Below are 19494 nucleotides of genomic sequence, written 5' to 3'. Positions count from 1 at the left end.
ATTTATATTACTTTCTCAGAGAAACAGGTGAAGACACACTGATCTGGCAAAGAGATTTTTCTGATGCTCTTAAATACTTAATTAAGACCACTGAAAAGAAATAGTGAGTGATGTTGGCTCTTCACTGCTTGACCGAGCACGCACAGTAACTTTTTTCTTTTGTGTATTACAAGCTTCTATCATCATCTGCAAGATTCAACTGGTAAGATAAGACTTTTCAATCATTTTCACCATTAATTTGAAAAGGACTTTCTTTTTTCTTTTGTGTTCATTCATGCACTCATGCATTCACTCATTCATCAACATATATTAATTAATCACATGAAGTGTAATGTCAGGTGTTGCAGGACAGGATGATGAGAAAAATCTTGGCCTATCACGTTATCTCTTGCCTTTCCCACAGTCATCTTGCTCCAGTCTGTCCTCATCTCCTCATGCCTCAATTTCTTCAAAACCTTCCTCGTTAGTTGTCCTTACACCCAAGTCCCACCCTGTTCAAGCCGTATTACACTCCGCTGTAGAAAAAGATGCCTTGATCAAGAGTGCCCTGTTGTCCATATTGACATGACTACCACCACCACCAATAACAATAATGGTACTTAACAGATGTTGTTCTTTGATCTGTTGACTTTGTACACTTTACCATCTCATTTAACCCTCATTTTGACCATGAAAGGCAAAAATAACATTTTTATTTCAGTCGTATCCACAGCTTCTTGCTAATGGGGCATATGTGTCTGTTGAGCACTGCATAGCTTCTCAAATGCTTGAATTAGATTGCACACTCACTCTCCTCTCCTGTTCTACATGAATTTCTCCAGGGTACCTGCTTCCTATCACAGCAGCTGCCGAAAACCCGACTTCGCATTGATAAATCTTAAAAAGGAATGTGGTGTGATCAAATGTTGAAACTGTGAACTATCTTGAGGTCAGGCGGTGTTTACGGATGCTGAGTATCACTGTGTTTCCCTTTGAGCAATTAAAATCCTCTGCTACCCCCCTGTGAGTTTGCTGTGACTTCTCCAGATGCTTCTGTGCACAATTTGGGAAATTTGGTCCTATGGAGAAACGATCCCTCTTCAACACTGCCTTTCTATACTTTTGGCACGGAACACACTGTGTGTCACACTTGAAGTGTGTGCACAGGTCTCATGCCTGCTCCTGGATCATCTGCTCTGTGAAGTTCCTTGCACGAGCCCTAGCACAGAAGTGGCACACCTTGCGTGTCGAAAACGCTCAATAGTAGTTTATTGAATGAGGGGATTAAAAAAATTACACTATGTCCTTATGTAATTTCTCCCCAGTGATTCGAGATGCCTTTAATCGTACCCCACTGAAATTTAAATCTATTTTTTGAACAAAGCGTACAGTTGAGAAGTGTTGCTGACTAATAGATGGAGTGCAGGAAACCAGGGTTTGAATAAGGAAGGGATGACTTTGAAGGGGGCATAGCCTTCCTTGCTAACTTGTAGTTTACCTACTCTTTCTGGAGCAGCATGTCCTCAAGTCACTGTGTTCAAACACATTATATTCTGATTACAGAAAAAAGGAAAATAATGGTAAAGAATACAGTGCAGGTGAGTGTTTCTTGATGTTGTTAATGGTATATAATGACTATGCAATCCATGATGATATTATCAATGACAGGATAAAGAGGACGACTGGTAGAAATTATACTTTAAAAGTAAGTACTTAAGAGTAAATCAAATTATGTTCTCCTTCAAGCATCTGTACTAATAGTTCTTACAAAGCTCTCTGAAGAAGTATGTGTGTGTTTGTTTCCTTTCCTTCTCTCTCTTTTTCTAAGATTTTATTTTTTTATTTTTTATTTATTTTTATTATGTTCAGTTAGCTACCATATAGTACATCATTAGTTTTTGAGTGTTCAACAATTCATCAGTTGCGTATGACTCCCAGAGATTTTATCTTTTTAAAGTAATCTCTACAACCAACATGGGGCTTGAACTCGCAACCCCAATATCAAGAGTCGTATGCTCCACGAACTGAGCCAGCCAGGCACCCCAATCTCTCCTTTTTTTTTTTCTTAAAGGCTGGGAGACAGACTCCAAATTGCTTTCTGCCTGCAAAAGTAAACATGTTTCTATTTAGTCAATCAGATTTAGGTCTAATATTATTCCAGGGAATCAATAAGTAACTATTTGTGAAATTTTCTTTCAATGAGTTAAAATGCTGACAGTTGCTAGCAAAACATACACACACTGAGCCATTTGTCTATTAAAGTGGTAAAAACTAAATAGGGAGATGAGATGAAGAATACAACAAATTTGGGGGAACGTTGGGCTAGTTCCCAAGATTTTTCTCTTCTTTCGGTGTCTATTTCCCCTGACTGACTGCAATTTCAGTCCTAGCACTAGTGAAAGAAGATCACCGCAGTAAATTAATTCACTTTCAGATGAAACAGACTTCAAAGCACAAAGCCTGGGGACAGAGGAGCCCTTAGTTACCTGCTGTTTCTCTGTCAGCTGAGGTCAGCTCTCCGTTGATTCCATTCTCTTTGGTATCTGAATAGGTGCTCTGTGACCCATGTTCTCCAAAGGCGCCCTCTTCATCCTCCCTGTATGGGAATCCATTGGCGCTTCGGACAAGTCCTTCCCCTGCCCCGCCTTGATCCTTCATCTCAGGTGGGTGTGGGTGTGCGGATGCCTCTGTTAGTTGAGCTGAGGTCCAGTGAGGCGCCTTCGCTTCATCTTTCCGATCATCTGCCATTCTTCCACGCCCTGTGACCTCTCCTGGGATTGGAATCAGAAACATAGTAGCCATCACTTTGGGAAAATCTGATCTGATATGACTCTTACTAAGACAGGGGAAACTTAAAGCAAACTCAACGGTTATTTATGGCTGAAAAACCATGCTTAATAATCCACTGTTAATATCAAGCAAATAGTTGTTGTTAATACCTGGGTTTTTAACAGATCTTTTCTGGGCTATCTATTCCTTTATTATATGGCCACCAACAATTTACATATGTATATATTTAAACTAGTGTTTGGCATTTAAGGATATATCTGACGTTCACTGACATATGATATTGACTGTACAGTAGAGTCGAAGAATCCTTCAGGACAGGGGAAACTGCAGCATGAGGAAATTGGGTATAAAAAGGTAAGAAAAGAAATGGCTAAGGGGAAATGATAAATTAGGGAAGATTACTCCAAGTACTCTTTTAAAAACACAACTCCCCCCAAGCCCTAGAAAAGACGATGTCTAGCATATTAGTCCGTTCCGTTTCAAAGGTGTTCAATTCAAACCAGAGATGGATATGTTTTCTTGGATGCTGAATATTAAAAGATAGTTTTGACTTAATTTTTCAGCAAGCTTTCCTAAACCCTATTTACAGATTAATAGTATATATAGATATACTAAGATTTTCTCTTAGTATAAATCTTATATGGAGAAAGAATAAAAAATACAGTATTAGGCCCACATCCTACCTTATAATGTTATTTCACAGCTAAGTCAAATCAGATCTGGAGAAGTTAAGTCACTGACATAGACCAGGTAGCTGTAAATTATAGTAAAGTTTGAATAAGTCATGGAGTGGGTGTTCTGCACACGGTAAGCGAATGACTGCTAATGCGTGGCCTTCACTTCCACGCTGATGCCACTAGGTTTAGAGATGTAGCCCAGAAAGTGATTCATCACTCAGTTCTAGAAAGCTGTTGCCAGCAATGTAGTCTCATGGATGGCCTATTGTCCCCAAACTGAGGATAATGACAGAGGCAATGACTGTCTCTGATAGAAACGAAACACTTTCCTGTTTTCAAAAACAGCAGCTCAAGTAAAAAACTCCAAACAAAACTGTATTAAAACAAATCTACTTCCTGTTACTAGCTCTGTTTAGGGACATCACAAATAAATTAAGCTATGAACAAAGTAAGCTTTCCTACAGGGTTCCTAACAAGGATTTGTCTTTTTTATTTTTTTTAAATACTGAACTTCAGTGCTTTCCTCAGGTTCTCATTCTAGTTTTCTATTAATTCCAGGAAGAGCTAGATAACTCATTTAAACTACTTTGACTAAAATACCAAGCCTCTCCCCAAATTGCTTTTCATAAGGGTTCTATTTAGTGTCCCTAATAACATATTTAAAAAGGATAGAAGTTTAGCTTTTATTATTAATTTATTTATTAAAAAGATTTTGTTTATTTATTTGAGAGAGAGAGAGAGCAGAGTGAGAGAGAAAAAGCAGGAGCACAGGGAGGGGCAGAGGGAGAAGCAGACTTCCAATTGAGCAGAGAGCCCAACTCGATCCAAAGATGCTGGGATCATGACCTGAGCTGAAGGCAGGCGCTTAAGCTATAGGAACAAGAGCCTGAAAACGTGGCGAGTACAACAAGAGTTACTTGCAAATCTGTCTCCAGGTACTATACAGGACTGAAAGAATGTTCCAAGGCAGACATGGCAAATGTCTAAGACGTGGATGCCCAACGGGAGGAGTGTACCCTCAGAATTCAGCACTCCATATATATATCTGGAAACTCTAGTTCATCCTTATAAAGATGATTCTGCAATGTTCTAGACTGCATTCTGACATTGTCTTCCAGTCAAATATCAAAGGATCACATTCAGGAGTCTAAGGACTGTATTTTTTCTGAGCTGTTGTGTCATCTTCATATGTCTAACGGACCAAAGAAATATCTAGATTCCAATTGTGACCTTTGTATTTGAGACCCTGGCTCAGCATCCTTATCTTTACATGCTTTGGTTTCTTTATATTTCTTTTCCCAAAATAGCTTAATAAAAATTTCCATATTCTTACGTTGTCCAATCTATTTTGCATGCTGAGTGAATACGTGTAAATAGGAAGTTTCCCTAAAAGAAGTACATGCCTTGTTAATGCCACTTAAAAAAAAAATTAATGGGTTTTAATTTTAGAACACTTTAAGATTTACAGAAATATTAAACAGATAGTACAAAGAGTTCCCATGCACCCCTGTATACAATTTCCTGTTACTAAAATCTTACCTCAGTATGGTATATTAGTTATAATTAATTAAAAATATTAGTACATTATTATTAGTTGAAGTCCATAGTTTACTTAGATTACCTTAATTTTAGCAATTTCCTTTTTATGTTGTTGTTCTAGAATTCTATCCTGCAAACATTAATATTTCTTTTCATGTCTCTTTAGGTTTCCCTCGGCTGTGAGAATTTCTCAGTCTTCCTTGTTTTTGATGACCTTGAAAAATACTGGTCAGGTATAGATAGAATAATTCTTCTATTGAAATGTGTCTGATGTATTTTCATGATTAGTTTGGGGTTGTGTTTTGGGGAGGAAGACTGTTAGTGCTAAAATGCTCAAATAAGCTTGAGAAATGCTGAGTTTAGGGGCTTGTATAACTTGAGCTTTCTGAGCTTTTGATACACTACTGGAATTTTGGAATCTCAGGAAGGGGCAGTGATGTCCAAAGCATTCCAACCAATTGGCCATAGAAAACTTTTTCTGATGCCATGTTTATTAACACGTCCAAAAGGATTTGGGAAATGCTTAGGTTTGCATTTTAGCCTTTGTTTAATGCTGAGAGTCCTAGCCACAGATCTTCAAAGTAAAAAAATAATATAAACACCCAAACTCCCAGCTAAAATCGGCAGTTTTTCCCCCCAGGGCTCTTTGGAAAAGATCTGTCAGTGACAAAAAAATCCTCACCTTGAACCTAAAAAAACAATGCCTGACTGGGGAAGAGTATCACTTGGTAACCATCCACTTAAAATGTTAAGATACTTTGTTTTCAAAATACCAGGCATTTAAAACGTAAATTCCTTAATGGTCAATGCTTTAGAGTTTTGGATTCTTTTCAATTAATCAATAAAAGCTCATTGTGGAAAAAGAAAGAGCTGGCTGGCCATGCTGCTTTAATTAATATCAGAGGTACCAATACAATGAGTCAATTACCTAAAATGCATCATCTGACTTCCTGATAAGACTTAAAATAATACACTTTAAATGCTTGCAGATTAATCAGACATCATTTTCTAATTTGTCAGCATTAGAAATGTACACAGTCTAACCATCTATTAAGTGACAATCATTTGAGGAGATCTTAAGCTATAATCAGCATTGCTCTGACAAAACTACTTTGACAGAAAATAAGATTTGGAAAGATTTTCATCTGCTCTACTGAAAAGCTGCTGGAATCAAAGGAGACACTCTTTGACCACACTCACTTATAATCACAACATGGTATTATTAAAATACCACCCATTCATGGTAAATTTCTAATCAATGTTTTGGGGTCATAAATTATCTCCACTCTTCACAATGGTATTACAATATAGCTAACTGTGATCACAGGGCCCTTTTATTTCTTCTTCCTGATGTACAGTAGTACTTTTACCTGAATCTCCCTGAAAACTGTGAATGTAGTATGGAAGAAGATAAGAAAGCTGAGATAAACGCTAATCCCCTCCAAACCTATAAAAGGAAACTTGTGAGGTACCAGGAATTGTAACATTCCATTCCTACTGTGTAATAAGAAAGACTCTCCTCTTTCCGTATCGTAAAAGATCACAGATCCTAATATTGTAAAAGATCACAGATCCTAACTGTGTTTAACAGCTGAACAGCTGTGGGGGTCTACCACACAATCACCTGGTTTGATTATTAAACTGAAAAGCTACCTGAATTCTTCCCTCCACCTCCCTTCCAACAGTCTAGTTTGATAACGTGGGCAAGGAAATTATTAAGTTGAAAAGAAATGTACTAAGTCCAAGACACTGATTTCCAATTTATAAAAATTTGCAGTTGGACTCTTACCTGGTAGGGATAAACACAAATGCCAGTATTAATGGGGATACAGCTATTTGTAATGCGGATTTTTAAAAAAGAGATCTGAGAGGTTAAAATTTCTTGTTATATCAGAATGAGATATCTCACTTGACTTGATCATGTCACTGCTATTATACTGCATATTCGTCTCAATTAAGATACACAGTTGGAACGAAAGCTGAGAGAAGATCTTGTAGGACCAGAAATGTCAGTTGTGGACTTGAGCTGTAACCTGCAATCTTTGCTACCTTTTTTTTTTTTTAAGATTTTATCTATTCATTTTATTTTAGAGAGAGAGAGTGCGAGCAGGGGGAGGAGCAAAGGGGGAGGGAGAAAGACTGTTAAGTAGACCCCGGGCTGAGTGTGGAGCTCAAGTGGGACTTGATCCCAGGACCCGGAGATCACCACCCTAGCCAAAACCAAGAGTCCCACGTTTAACTGACTGAGCCACCCAGACGCCCCCTACCCTTTTTTATTTAACCATTTCCTCTTGATCAAAATTCCAGTTTTTAGAATTCCAGTTCTTAAAATTCTAGCTTTTTCCCTCAATAAACCTTCAGTCTCTTCTCTCAATCTAATGCACCTTGGCAAAAGCACACATGCTTTCATCCCAGCGGTTGAGCCACTGATCACGGCTACACTCTAATTCATTTCTTTGATGACTAGTTATAAAAAAGTAAGATTCATTAGTATTTGGCAATCTGTCATTAACTTTTGATTCTCAGGCTATGAGCCAAATGATATGGCTTGGCATGGATTAGATTTCTAACCTTTTGAAGATTCAACGTATATCACCTTATATTAAAACCAGAACGAAAACAGTCTTTCTAAAGATCAAATTCCCAGTTGAAATGGTATATGGATTAATTCCTTGTCTATCTATTTATGTAAAATTATTCAATTTTGTTTTGAGGTAGATGTGACGCATAGATGTTTTAATGCTGCTGACTAAAATGACTACTTTTCCACATATTGAGTAGAAGGTTTTTAGTACCATGAATCAGGAGCCTTATAAGTAGTCAAATCTCTTGGATAATTACAGTTAAGAAATCCCAAGAAAGAGAAGAGATATACAAGTAAAGGAGTAGAAGGAACAACAGCAACAACGAAAAGGAACAGAAAAAAATTAAATAGCTAACTTCACATAAAACATGTCTGTATGGCAAAATATTTCATGGTTTGGGATAGATATATTCCAATTTTTAATTATTTAATAAATAGAAAAATTTATATCTAATATGATAATATAGGCTCTTGGGGATACATACTGTAGCTTATGGATGGGTGTATTAGTTAACACCACTATTATTTATCAGATTTCTAGAATATTGGTTGCAATATCAATAATTAGATTTCTCCTATATTGAGATTCTATTGTATTTAAATGTATCTGCTTTTCAAACTGTCCAGGCCTAAGACTGTAATGCTCTGTTTCAAAACACTGGGATTTTACTTAAGTATCTATCCAGATATTTACATGAACTCATATATTATCTATATAGCTATTTTTTCTTGTGAGAAAAAATTGGGACTTGCCCACAGGCAAACCAAAAGTCTGCCTCTAATTCTGTAAAGCCACTCTTGGAAACACTGCCTTTTGTGATATCCCTTGCACAAGGATATACAAAATAAATTAATTTATATTGGAATTTAGAAATAAGATGTATATTTTGCCAATTTTTGATATTTCTTAGACAATCAAGTAATGTATCACTTCCCACATCTTCCTTTAATTACTAGGAACTTTAATGCTTAGCTGCAGTATTTACCCCATTCTAAGACTTTGGTACTATGTTCTGTTTCTTATTTTATATATAATTTAATTGTAAAACTTATCAAATCTTTTCTGAAATGAGGCAGAATATATATTATAAATAAATAATAACTGTACCTATTGCCTTCTAACAATTAATTTTAAGGTATCACTCTTTTAAGAAAATTATGTATTATTATTTAGCACACAGTAGCTCTCATGTTATCCCTCATGTATGTAAAGTAAATAAAATACAAAATAGACTTAAATTTTTTCCACACAAAATATTTATAAGACCTTACTTAATATTCTAGATCTTTCAGATAGCTAATAGGTTAGCAAACTCTCATGGCAAATATGATTTCTTGGAAAAACTAACATTACTTAGTTTTTTTAAAAATAGTATTTCTCTCTCTCTCTCCTTTTTTTAAAGATTTTATTTATTTATTTGAGAGAGAGAGAGCACGCACAAGTGGGTGGAGGGGCGGAGGGAGAGGAAGAAACAGACTCCCCACTGATCAGGGAGCCCAATGAGGGGCCTGATCCCAGGACCCTGGCATCATGACCTGAGACGAAGGCAGACACTTAACCAACTGAGCCACCCAGGCGCCCCATTAAAAAATTGTATTTCTCTTTTATCTATCTTCCCTAGAATACTCTTTTTATTACCATCCAAGAAAATGTTGCTAATAAGTGAATTGTAACTTGACTTATTATATTGGAGGTGGCCAAAAACCACACGTTTGTTGGTTCTCCCTAATGGTTTAATATGTGCACATTAAGACTTAATACATTTAAAGACTGGTTTAAAAAGAGGCATTTTCATCTGGACTTTCATCTATCATTGGACTACCGGAATATTGGACTACTAGAATATTGTACATGTAAAAAAAATAGTTTGATTAAATTCTGATAGTTCCTATACTTTGTGTTCTTTAGAGCAAGTAGCACATAGATATATTTACTTAAGTGTATCAAACAAAAGTTCCTGAGTGTATATGCCCCGAGGGCTTGCAGATAGAAGAAAATAAGGTACAACTGTCACATTTTCTCCACTATTTTAAGGGAAGAAATAAAAACTAAGCAGAAACACCTAGAAGAAAATGTCCCTGACAGTTCCATTGTCTTCCTGAGCTATGGATGAATTCTTTTCTCAGGGCTAAAGATGCAATGCAGAGACACATTGTACTAAAAAAAGAAACCATTTTCTGATTTTGTACCTACTTAGTTGGAGGTTTTCATATTTCTCTTTCAAAGTCTGAAAAGGGTCATGCAAAAGTAAGATGTACACAACTAACACAGGAGAGTAATATAAAAACCGGGAAAAATGCCACTTAGTCTTCAGATGGGTTTCAAATATTTGTTGAATGCTGAATTAATTAATCATCAATCCCCTACCTCGAGATAAACACACGGAAAAATGTTCTGACAGCTATGGATGTCTGGCCAACCCTAGCTCACTGGGTGAGAAGAGAATGCTTTTGAATCTAATTTTCAGACATGGTAGCTTCAGATTTAAGTTCTAATTCCAGGTGCACCCTGGTGCTCTAATGGTTAGGAGTTGACATTCTCTCAAGTTCTAACTCCATTGAAGGGCATGTAAAAAATGACACCCAAGTGCAATGAATAACTAGACCTGAGTAAGACCTAGTATACATAAGAGAGACCATGTGACATGTAAGTTTAGAAATATCTTTAAGATAAACTATTCTATCCCATTTCAGAAAAGGTACTTACATCATGAAACTGACACAGTCTTTGGCAATCACCCACTCCAATGTACCTTAAATTGTTGTCAGCCAGTTACCTCCGATATTGATCTGATAATTAGAATTTCTGGGAGGGGGGTTTGGAAATTGTTTTAACAAGTTCAACAGGTGATTCTGATACACTAAAGTTTGGAGACTCATGCTTTCAGGAAATCCTGCTGCACAGGATTTCAGAAAAGAACAGGGAGTGACAGAAATACACACACGAATCACCCTGTAGCATAACTGAAGTAAAAGGTTGAGACAATAATCTCGATAGGTCACAGGTCATTCTCACATATAGAGGCTGAAGCTTTCACTTCCTCAGTCTAGTACATTTACGAGGATGCAATCGGGTCCAATCACAGGACTGACTGCTTTTAGCTTCCTGGGAATATGCCAGTTTGCTGTTGTCTAATCCTACTTGAGGGAGACAGAAATATCTCAGAAGAATGGTTAAAATTGCCCATTGTTTGTGGTAAAATCTACTTTGTATTTTGAAGGCAGTAACTTGTCCTCAGTCAGTCTATCCACATCTTCAAACGCTCTTTAGAATATTTATTTTAGATACTCCTTGGTATTCAATTTAATGGTTTAGGATAAAAGCACATTTGCTTAAAATATTTTGAACCCAGTCATAATTTTCTTTATCCATTAGACCATTTTAGAAATGGATGAAGGGTAATAAACATGTTGTGAATATGTGATATTCTGAACTAGCAAAGTTCTCAAGGAAGTAATTGAATGTTTTAATATCTAGATAATTTAGATACATGCTGAAAATGTCACTTAGTAGAGTAGAACTTTTTCTCTCAGGATTCCCATATAACCACAAACCTCACTGTTTTTCTTTGGATTACGATATTAAAAAGATCACAAAGCACAGAAATAGTCACTGATTATAGTTATTACTAGGCAACATTAAATACTCTCAAAAATTGGCAAAAGGAGAAACAATGAAAACTTGGAAAATCTAAAGGAAAAATACACTCTGTGCCAGAAAGGCATGTCTCCATTTTTATAATGCTCTTGGCACAGACAGTTCTAGAATGTTTTCTATGGTATGTTCTGCCCTGTCATCATGTAATGTACCAATTCAATAAAAACACTGGGATTGTAATTTTGTACTGCTACATATCCAAGAATGAACAAAAGAGTAAAACAACCAGTTATATAATACAATTAATGAATACTGTTTCCCTTTTCCATGTAGGCTCAATTATGCTTTATATTATTACTATCCATACCAGTATAGCAAAACAGAAACTTTTGTTTTGGCCCCTAACAGTATTAGAAATTTATGTGGAATCCACATCTTTGCTTACAAATGCTGAGTTCAAAGCTTAAATAGTTGTTGATGAACTGACTATAGCGCTCTATCCCTTCTCTGTCTTCCACGAGTAAAAAGTTCTTGCTGACATGAAAAAGTTACAAGTTGAGAATCCAGATATTTGTTTCATGTCTTCTCTGTTCTTTTCAGGCTGACTATAAAATACCTGTAAGGATGATTCACTCTTCATTACACACCATGACTAATAAATACTTGTATAAAGAGAGTTGATGGCTGCATAATTATTTCTCGTGATATTGAACACAGAGTACAAAACCCAGTGCTAGGTTATTGATGGAATTGTATAAGATATAGAAATAAAGCATAATCCCAAGCAAGTTGGAAGTGCTCAATAAACTCTACCTATTATTTATTACTTATGCCTTTTATTTGAACATTTTTAGCAGTAGGATTCAGTGCGTAGTTTGTCCTGTATTGAAAAACTGAGGCCAGAGAGAGTAAATCATTTGACCAAGTTAGACACCGCTAGGGAAATCTGGAAGGAGAAGCCAAATCCACTAATAACCATATCATTGCCTTTCACCAAGTACTGAGACTAGTGGAATGGGTTGCAACTAGAAAGTCCAATCCAGATAACACTAATTTCATAAGCCTGTTCCATTGATAACAATCTAACATACTGAAGTGGGTAAGACACTTTATCTGACCATGGTGTACAACCTCTATTTCATGGCTCTGCATTATTTCTGATCCCTCTTTCATAGTATATAAGAGGGTTAATACATACCTTATACACATATCAGAAAAAAATACTACTTAAAATGCTCTAAAGCTTTAGCCTCTACTGATGATATTTAGCTAAAGACCAGCACTTAGGTACTGAGATATGGTGGAATAAATAATAGATTTACAGCCAGAAAATCAGGGTTGAATCCTGGCTCTCCCACTTACTAGGTTTGTAAACTTAGACATGGCACTAAACCCAAGCGTTGGTTTCATAAGCATGAAACAAACTACAAAGCATTGAACAAATACATTTTGACCCTTACATCGGTATTTTTCTTTTCTATACAAGGAGAAATTCAATCATAATAATTGCACTGAAGTTTTCCTTAAATGAGCATAAACTGAAGCATCAGGGAAAGTATAATTTGGATTTTAGACAATGAATGATTTTGTCTTAAAATTTTTCCAGTTTGAAATCTGATTTTAGACATGTCAGACTCTGTCCAGTGTCACATAACAAAACATGGTAAATACAAATCTCTTTCAGGTACCAATTCCGTGTGTCTATGGAATTACAGACATTCCCAAGGAAAAATTAGGTCTAAGTATTTACTTGCACCACGATGGAGTGAAGATCCTTTAGTTTCGGCCACCTAAGATCCACATCATAGGAAGGCACTAGCTGGTGTTCAAGTGGCTATGATCTAAAAACAATGGCCAGTTCACTTGAGGAAAAGATGCTTCAGAGAGATTTCTTTACAGGAGTGGGACCAGAGCCATGCCTAGGTAAACTTGAAGGCTGTGTTACATATCACAAAATAAAATACTAGAATCGAAAACAAACAAACAAAATAAATAAACGCCAAAAAAGAAAATGGTCATCATGGAAAGAAAATGAATGGATGATGGAGAATTGGAAGTGAAGGGGGTATAGAAGGATATATGCAAAAATTGATGACTTTATGGTTTTCCATGAAAGGAATCTGCTTTTAGCTATTTAAGACAGAAGGAAGGATGAAGACCTGGGGAATTATGAACAAGATATCGGTTATGCTGCTTCCTACTACTTTATCTGATCTACTCAGTTCCTTTATCTTTGATGAACAGCTCTTCTCCCACAAACGCAAGCCATGTGACGCTGCCTCTACCATGTTTACATTAAAATCTTACTCCAGATACTGTTAAGTATACGGACTTGCCATATAATGTCATAGCATTTATCTGTATTTCTTTGAATCTAATGCACTCCTTGACCGCGGATGTATTTAAGAAAAAGCCAAAAGCCCATCCTATTATGAATACTACAGAATCAATTGTGGTTTTGACTGATGGAACAACGGCTTTTATGACTGCTAAAATGGGTTTCAATTCTAAGATTACAAATCTCAATTCATTAAACAAGTAACTACTTGAAAACTGTTTCTAAAACATTAATGGAGTGGACACCTGTGTGGCTCAGTCAGTTAAGCGCCTGCCTTCAGCTCAGGTCATGATCCCGGGGTCCTGGGATCGAGCCCCACTTCGGACTCTGTGCTCAACAGGGAGCCTGCTTCTCCCTCTCTCTCTGCTGCTCCCCTTGCTTGTGCGTACTCTCACTCTCTCTGTGTCAAATAAATAAAATCTTTAAAAAATATTAATGGAAAGGCTTGACGTAATAGGCAATAGGGAATGGATGCACTGGGGATACAAGAAAAATACGTAGCCCTTTTGCTAAAGGATCTCACAGACAAACCAACAACAAAAATATAGCATGGTACGTGCAGATAAGACAGGAGGTTGCATCCTGGAAAATCAAGATGTTGTCCAGACAAGAATCTCCCTTTGTCCCTGCCCCAGCTTCCAGGTATTCAGAGAGAGAGCTGCACCCCTCCCATCACCCCAGCAGGGACCACTGGGTTTCTTGGACAAATTCCCTTTTTCTGGCTCCACAGTTTGTGGTAGGGGCTTCAGGGCAGGTTCTGGGGGTGGAGAACCTCTTTCTTGTGACTTTTGCCCCACATTTATCCTACAGTGTTTCAGACCCAGAAGGGAACATTTCATAAAGGGGAAACTGAAGCACTGAGGAGCAGGTCTTTGCACATGGTTCTTGCAGCTTCCAACTGAGCCACCTCAGGGTCCCAGAGCTCCTGTCACCCTCTTGTCACTCTCTGGCCTAAGATAGGGTCAGAATGTGTGAACCTCCCCCAGTAAAATGTTTCACAAAGACAAAAAAAAAAAAAAAAAAAAAACCATAGGAATTTGTAGAGGGACACGAACAGCTCCTCCCAGGAAGAAGTAACACCTGAGCTGAGTTTGAAGGACAAGTAGGAGCTGGCCCAAGAAAGGAGGGGAATCTGTATAGGAAAAATGAGCACAGAGGATCACATCTTTTGATTTTTTAAGATTCGGCCTAGGTATCACCTTGGCATCCTGAAACTCCAGTTTTCACTTTGTGCTGAATGCTCTTCCTTATTTTGTCTATCCTCTTCAGGAGGCTGTGCGCTGCTGGAGAGAGGGCTGTGTTTAATTCCCCTCTCCACCTCCAGCACCCAGTACAGTGTGTTTACTAAACAAATGAACGAGGAACATGTGTGAAGCACACGATTGTTCACTATGGTCCAGAAGTGAAGTGGGGCATAGGGAAATGAGCCTGACAGGAAGGCAATGGCGGAATTGTCAAAGGCGGTGGGAAGCCATGCCTAGATTCTGTCTGGAAGGCGACAGAACACCCATGAAAGATGTGAGAGAAAGAAGTGACATAACCAAGCATATTTTGTAGAATGACTGATTCAGCAGTGGTGTTAGAAGCAAACTGGAAGAGGCATGAGTATAGATAAAGCATCTCTCTCTCTCTCTTTTTTAAGTTTTATTTATTTGACAGAGAGAGACACAGCAAGAGAGAGAACACAAGCAGGGGGAGTGGGAGAGGGAGAAGCAGGCTTCCCGCTGAGCAGGGAGCCCAATGTGGGGCTCGATCCCAGAACCCTGGGTTCATGACCTGAGCCGAAGGCAGATGCTTAATGACTGAGCCACCCAGGTGTCCCTAGATAAAGCATCTCTTAGAGACAGTCCCTTTGGGAAAGGAGCCTGCAGGCCTGGACTATGCTCGTGTGACTGGGATTCAAATGAGAGGCTGGATTCTAAGTTCAAAAACTTAATTAATTTAAAGAAAACCATACCCTCTTCTTTTAACAAAATACCTTACGAAGTTTCTCTATTTTATGTATCATCTACCTACTTACATTCATCTGTTTGTTGTAAGAAGGGTAATGATAAAAATATTATGTTTTATATCATTTTGAAAGAAATTTACCTTATTTTCGTTTTCTTTCTTTCTTTCTTTCTTTCTTTCTTTCTTTCTTTCTAAGATTGTATTTATTTATTTGGCAGAGAGAAAAAGCGAGACAGTACAAGCAGGGAGAATGGCAGAGGGAGAGGGAGAAGCAGGCTCCCCGCTGAGCAGGGAGCCTGACTTGGGGCTTGATCCCAGGACACTGAGATCATGACCTGAGCCGAAGGCAGACGCTTAACCAACGGAGCCACCCCGGCTCCTCTACCTTATTTTCTTGATTTCAGTTTGTAGTCCATTCACCTAATACCTCTGAAGAGCTCTTTTTCATTGAACTATATAGTGTCAGAGAATATTTTACTTGATTTTTGATGTGCAATGTAAGATGGAATTACTACTACTATTATTATTGCTTTTTTTTTTTGAGATGTTACAGCAGGTTACAGAGACACACAAGTCTGGTCAGGTCTGCATTCATCTGATCAGATATTCAAACAAAAAAATGAAGAATGTTGAGAAAAAGTCAGAGCCCACATGCCTGAAGAACTAGATTTTTCCTTGAGAGGCAGTGTTTATAATAAGCTACTTTAATGAGTATATAATTTTCAGATTGCTATCAATCATCAATTGTTTTACTCTGTTTTCTGGTATCTTATTCAATCAACATTTATTGAATACCAGCTTTATACCAGAAATCCTGTTAGGCATTCGGAATATAATGATGATTAAGATATGGATTCTGACCATAAACAGTTCACACTATATTGAGGAGGCAGATATGGGTGAAAAATATAGGTTACAAGATAATACAGTAAATGCAATGAGAGAGGACATAGCAGGTGCTACATGAATATAAACCTTCTGAGTCATACGTATTTAAAAAGAAAAATGGAAGAACGCAAAATGTTTGCATCACATGCATTTTAAAACAGACTAGCCATCTACATCCATGGAGAACAATATATCTAGTTAATATTAATTTTCTTCTAGAGAAAAGTAAACTATGAGTCATACAAGAATAAAGCGTGAGTCATATCCTGCAGATCAATTCTCCTTTCTTTCTTTTTTCATTCTCTTGGATTTCAGGCAGCCCGTGTGCTATGTCTGGCTGTGATGGTGACTCAGGGAAACTGTAAGTTGAAAATAGCCTTGTTCACCCCATCGGTTGAGTTGGGCCACAGCATTTGGAATTCCCTCATAACTCAGGTCTGATCCAATTGTCTTCATATACTGTTTGACTTCTCTCTCTGAGCAGACATATCTTTGTGTACCCTGGAGTGAACTCTAGAAATCAGGTCAATTTTTATGGCTTGCTATTTGTATTTTGCCAAACTTCTGGAGTGAAATATGATGTGACATAAATTTGCTAAATCCTCCAGGACTGAAATGTATGTAATTTGTCTATGTTTATGAGAAGGTAAAAAATGGAGCTGGAAAAAAAATATTCGAGTCAACAAATATCCACAATGATAAATTTTTCTAAAAATACAATATATTCCAGTCTTATATGTGAAGGTCTTAATGTAAGCACAGATGTGGCAATATTATATGGTGGGCCCATAGGTAAAACATTTTGATATAAAAATAGACTTATCATGGGAAAGTCAGGCAAACAGCAGACTTAACCTTGGCCAAGAGCAAATAAAACCATGATTTGGAATGTAAAAAATGTTAAATTAACTTAAAAATGAAATACATTTCTGCGAGAGTCACAAAAGTTTTAAGTATATTAATTTTTTAATATATTCATTGTGCTTACTTCTAATTTAAATCTGATACATTTTTAACATGATAAAGGTTAGGAACTTTATGCTTTTTTAATGACAGTAGGAGGAGAGAGATGGGGACAGATAGGACTGCTGAGAAATCTCTGGACAGGTTAGAGGTGTTAATGGTGATAACACCTCCAAAAAAGAAAAGGTCACTATGGACTGCTCCTCACTTTCCTGGGTTTCCAGATGAACTGAGGCAAGAAAAGCATGACAGCAGTAAATCTGCTTCTTGTAGGTAGGTTCTGTCTGAACCTTTCTTTGGCACTCTTGTAATTTTTAGATTTTTGATAGATAAGTTCAAGAAGTCACCTGAATATTTCTATAGAAGCAATGAATAAGAAAGTCTGGAGAATCTTCCTGTCTCTGCCAGTGTTAATTTCTAAACCATCTTTTGAAATTCTTTTCAATTCAATGCTGAAGAACTTGGGTACCAGAAGGAAATATATAGACTAAGAAATGGCTTCTCAACAATGGGAAAGCATATGGGCTATTTCTACATGGTCTTTTTAAAGGCTGTATATACAGCCTTCGGTTCAAAACAAAGAAAGAAAAAAATCACAAAATCTACTTAAGTTTTCTCAAAATACTTAAACATTGATAAGCAAAATGAAAAATGGTTTTCTTATGATTTCTGAAAGCCTATAAAGAAAGTGATGTACTATTATCAAAGAGAAATGTTAGGATATAGCATCAAATTAGAGGACGTGGGTATAAGACTTTCAGAGCATGGCTCACAGATCTCCATTGGCCAAACCAAGTACTAGTAGACCACTCATCTACACTTAGGGCCAGTTTTATTGATTGATTGATTGATCTATAAGATTTATTTATATGAGAGAAAGAGAGAGAGAAAGGGAGCAGGGGAGGGGTAGAGGGTGAGGGAAAGAGAATCTCAAGCAGACTCCCCACTGAGTACAGGGCCTGACATGGGACTTGATGTGGGGTTTGATCTCATGACCCTGAGATTATGACCTGAGCCAAAACCAAGAGCTGAATGCTTAACTGACTGAGCCACCCACATGCCCTGAGGGTCAGTTCTCTTGATCCTAGATGAGACTATTGAAAAATGTGTGGCAGAAATACATGGAAAAAGCAATATCTTTACCCAACAAAGTATGGGACCAAAAGATTTACTTCTTTGACCTTTTCAAATTTTTTATTTTAGCTAAAATAGGAGGTAAATCAAAGAGAGGAAATCCTCCAAATTTAAGTTAGGAATTTCAGAGTTGAGCTATGTAAAAAATGTGAATTCGGGCACCTGGGTGGCTCAGTTGGTTAAGTGTCTGCCTTCAGTTCAGGTCATGATCCTAGGGTCCTGGCATCAAGTCTCACATCGGGCTCCTTGCTCAGCGGAGAGCCTGCTTCTCCCTCTACCTGCTCTGCTCCCCCTGCTTGTGGTCTCTCTCTCTCTCTGACAAATAAATAAATAAAATCTTTAAAAAAAAATGTGAACTCAAGATAGAACTGAGAAACTCAGTGATATAAAAATGCTCTAGATAACTGCTTTTAAACTAGGGATGTACTGCATGGTGACTAACATAATAAAAAATTATAAAAAATAGATAACCGCTTTTCTCTAAGAAAATGGCTATAAACCATCATTCTTTACCTTGACATGAGATCCGTATTTCCAGTGGACATTTTGGCTGTGAATTTCTAAGCAGCAAGATTTAATTTCATCTTTTTAACTTTTTTCTCTCTTTGTTTTAACTTAAAAAATAAATTAGAATTAAATATTACAACTAAAACTATATCCCATGCCTGGCTTTTTATTGTAGAGACAAAAGGAAACAAACATTTCAGTTAAACATAAATATTTTCTTGGTAAATTCAGGATAATACAAATTATGAGACAGTCACACCTCCTTTGAGAAACCATAGACCTGAAATGTAAAGGAAATCAACATTTCTTAGGAAAGAATAAAAGTCTTTTCAGGAATAATTTACAAATAAAACAGAGACTACCTTCCTCATCCTTCTCTACAAGAAAATAAAAAGTGAGGCATGTGCCTTAAGCATGGGACATAAAAGAGAGAAATAGGAGATCAGAAAATTTTCTCCTCTGATGGTGAAATTTAACAATATGTATTGAACACCTATTATGTTGCAGGCATGGTTCTAGATGCTGAGGATATGCGAATACCATCAAG

At 37.1% G+C, this 19494-nt stretch overlaps 1 protein-coding gene across 8 annotated transcripts in view; it reads right to left on the bottom strand.

The window, feature by feature from the left end:
- MAP2 (microtubule associated protein 2) overlaps window positions 1–19494 on the bottom strand; it is a 279848-nt gene that overhangs the window by 75241 nt on the left and 185113 nt on the right. For all 8 annotated transcript variants that reach the window (XM_057304472.1, XM_057304460.1, XM_026492050.4 and 5 more), the window contains one exon: window positions 2466–2750. In XM_057304472.1, coding sequence (XP_057160455.1) covers window positions 2466–2727 — 262 coding nt within the window. In that variant the 5' untranslated portion in view covers window positions 2728–2750. The remainder of the gene's footprint in view (window positions 1–2465; window positions 2751–19494) is intronic.

This window comes from Ursus arctos, unplaced genomic scaffold (assembly GCF_023065955.2).
Source record: "Ursus arctos isolate Adak ecotype North America unplaced genomic scaffold, UrsArc2.0 scaffold_1, whole genome shotgun sequence".
NCBI lineage: Eukaryota > Metazoa > Chordata > Mammalia > Carnivora > Ursidae > Ursus > Ursus arctos.
The sequence above is the reverse complement of the archived record's forward strand: the minus strand, read 5'-3'. Positions and strand labels throughout refer to the sequence as shown.